Raw genomic sequence first — 2,745 nt, 5'->3', positions numbered from 1 at the left:
CCCCCCCCTGCGCGATGGTGACTCCTCCCAGCAATTTATTCAACTCCTCGTCGTTCCTCACCGCCAGCTGCAAATGCCGGGGGATGATCCTCGTTTTTTTGTTATCCCTCGCCGCGTTGCCGGCCAACTCCAAAATCTCAGCCGTCAAATATTCCATCACGGCCGCTAAATAAACCGGAGCTCCGGCTCCCACCCGTTCCGCGTAATTCCCTTTACGAAGCAAACGATGAACTCGACCGACGGGGAACTGCAAGCCGGCTCGCGACGATCGCGACTTGGCTTTCGATCGCGCTTTGCCGCCCTGCTTCCCTCGCCCGCTCATCACCGCTCCGCCCCGCCGCCCGACTGCGACTCCCGCTTCCCCGCCCGCTCCGCCCTTTTATACCGTCGCCGCGGATGGAAGCGGCGCGATCCGATTGGCCGAGCGGATCGGAGTCGGGAGACGCGGCGCGCCAATAGCGGCGCGACGTATGGGGAAGGGGGCGGGGAGAGTAAGGGATGGCCAATCAGAGCGCGGGGCGGAGGTAATAAAAAGGGGGAGGAAAGCGGCGCGCATTCAGTTCGCGCTGCGGCGGCGCCGCGGTCGGAGCTCCGCGTTGTGTCGTTTTGAAGCGATTTTAAACGGTTTTCAGGCCGCTTTCTCTCATTTTTGATCAGTTTTAACCAGTTTTGAGGCCGGCTTTCTCTCATTTTTAATCAATTTTAAGCGATTTTGAGGCCGCTTTTCATTTTTAAACAATTCTAACCAGTTTTGAGGCCGATTTCTCTCATTTTTAATCAATTTTTATCAGTTTTGAGGCCGGCTTCTCATTTTTAATCAACTTCAACCAGTTTTGAGGCCAGTTTCTCTTATTTCTAATCAATTTTAACCAGTTTTTAGGCCACTTTCTCTCATTTTTAAGCGATTTTAATGAGTTTTGAGGCCGCTTTCTCTCATTTTTAATCAATTTTCAGCAATTTTGAGGCAGGTTTCTTTCATTTCTAAGCCATTTTAAGCGGTTTTGAGGCCATTTATCCCAATTTTCCCTCTGCTTTTTAACTTCCAGGTGTTTCCAGGGCTGCTTTCCCCCCCTCGCTTCCTTCCTTCCTCCTTTCTTTCTTTTCCTTTGCTTCTTCTTTGCTTTTCCTTTCCTTCTTTCCTTCCTTCCTCCTTTCCTTCCTTCTTTCTTTCCTTCATTCCTCCTTTCCTTCCTTCTTTCCTTCCTTCAATTCCTTCCTCCTCCTTTCCTTTCTTCCTTCTTTCCCTCCTATCCTTCCTCCTTCCTTCCTCCTTTCCTTCACTTCCTCCTCCTTTCCTTTTTTTCTCCATTTCCTCTCCCATTTTTTCTTTTCGTTTCCTTTTTCCTTTCCTCCCTTTTTTCTTTCTTCCCCCCTCCCCTCCCTTTTTCTCTTACCATTTTTATCCCCTCCCTTTTTAAATCTCTTTCCCTTCTATTCTCTCTCCATCCTCTTCTCCTTTCCTCCCCCTTTTCCTTTCCTTTTCTCCCTTTTCTCCCCACTCCGTTTCTCCTTTTCTCTCTTCCCACCTCTTTTTCCCCCTCCCTTTTCTTCCTCATTGCCCTTTTTTCCTTTTCCAACATTCAGACGCTTCCCAAATCTCACTTAACTCCATTTTTAATTAAATTCAGATCTCATAAAAGGGCAGAAATGACTTCTTCCCTCCTTTTCTCCCCCCTTCGTCCCCTTTTCCCCCATTTCTCCCCCCATTTTTCCCTTAACCCGCTTCCCACCAACGCCGTTTTCCCTCTCCCTCAGCCGCAGCGTTTTCTTCCCTGTTGTTTTTAATTAACCCCATCCTCCCTTAAATCGCTCATTAATTACACGCCGCTCTCCCATTCCTCGCCGTTGACCTACAAGCTCCGCCCCTCGCTTCCAAACACCGCATGGTGATTGGTCGCGCCGCGAGCCTGCCGCCTTCCCATTGGTCCTCGGGGCAGCGGGAGGCGGGGCCTCTGTACGCGCGGGGAAGGAAAGGCGGGAAAAGGGGCGGTTCTCACTCCGGTCCGCCCCTCGGCGTATATAAGAGCGCTCCGCCCACCGCTGCGCTCAGTGCGGGGGGCGGGCGGGGCTTGGAGCGGAGGCCCTCGCGTTGCGTTTTAGCGCCGCGTCCGGAACGCGGCGCCTTTTTCAACCTCAAAATTCTCCGAAAACTTTAAAAAACCAACCAAACAAACGAAACCCTCCCGAAAAATTACCGCCCTCAACCCGGCGCCGGGCCGTTCGCTTCGTACTTTTGCTTCTTTTCCGTGCGCGCGGAGGCGGCGCTTCCCCGCAACACTTCGGAGCGGAAGACGAAAAATAACCAGCATCGAAACCTTCAAACGACGGGAGATGAGAAAAACAGGATTTCACCCCAAAAAAGAAAGCTGCGTAGCTCTTCGGGACCCGCCCGACAGCCTCAGGTAAGAGCCCGGATAGCTCAGTCGGCAGAGCATCAGACTTTTAATCTGAGGGTCCAGGGTTCAAGTCCCTGTTCGGGCGGAAGTGCTTCTTTTTTTTCCCACCCCCTCGTCCTCCCCAGGCTCGAATTGTTCTCTTCAATTCCCCCCCGCCCCCTTCCCCCCCCCCCCCCCCCCTCCCCCCATTTTTTCCCCTTTCTCGCCGCTCGGGGGCGGCGTTGTGTGGAGTCCCGCGGCGCTGCCCGCCCGGGCGGTCCCATGGTGTAATGGTTAGCACTCTGGACTCTGAATCCAGCGATCCGAGTTCAAATCTCGGTGGGACCTGAAGGGCCTTCCCTTTTTTTTT

General features: G+C 52.9%; 1 protein-coding gene and 2 non-coding genes across 3 annotated transcripts; 2 read left to right on the top strand and 1 right to left on the bottom strand.

Moving 5' to 3' along the window:
- Nucleotides 1-3: 3 nt before the first annotated feature.
- Nucleotides 4-336, bottom strand: LOC122193793 (histone H2A type 2-B; the record flags this gene model as incomplete). The annotated part of the gene is made up of 1 exon (XM_042894681.1): nucleotides 4-336. A coding segment is annotated over exon 1 (319 nt), but the record flags the coding sequence as incomplete, so codon positions are not given.
- A 2,072-nt stretch (nucleotides 337-2,408) lies between these two features.
- TRNAK-UUU lies at nucleotides 2,409-2,481 on the top strand. The gene has a single exon. It is a non-coding gene; the product is annotated as a tRNA-Lys (tRNA).
- A 170-nt stretch (nucleotides 2,482-2,651) lies between these two features.
- Nucleotides 2,652-2,723, top strand: TRNAQ-CUG. Its single transcript has one exon. It is a non-coding gene; the product is annotated as a tRNA-Gln (tRNA).
- The last annotated feature ends 22 nt before the right edge of the window (nucleotides 2,724-2,745 follow it).

This window comes from Lagopus leucura, unplaced genomic scaffold (genome assembly GCF_019238085.1).
Source record: "Lagopus leucura isolate 7727_CA_CO unplaced genomic scaffold, USGS_WTPT01 34834-0_obj-0_obj, whole genome shotgun sequence".
In the NCBI taxonomy this organism is placed as follows: domain Eukaryota; kingdom Metazoa; phylum Chordata; class Aves; order Galliformes; family Phasianidae; genus Lagopus; species Lagopus leucura.
Note: the sequence above shows the minus strand (reverse complement) of the source record. Positions and strands in the feature narration are given on the sequence as shown.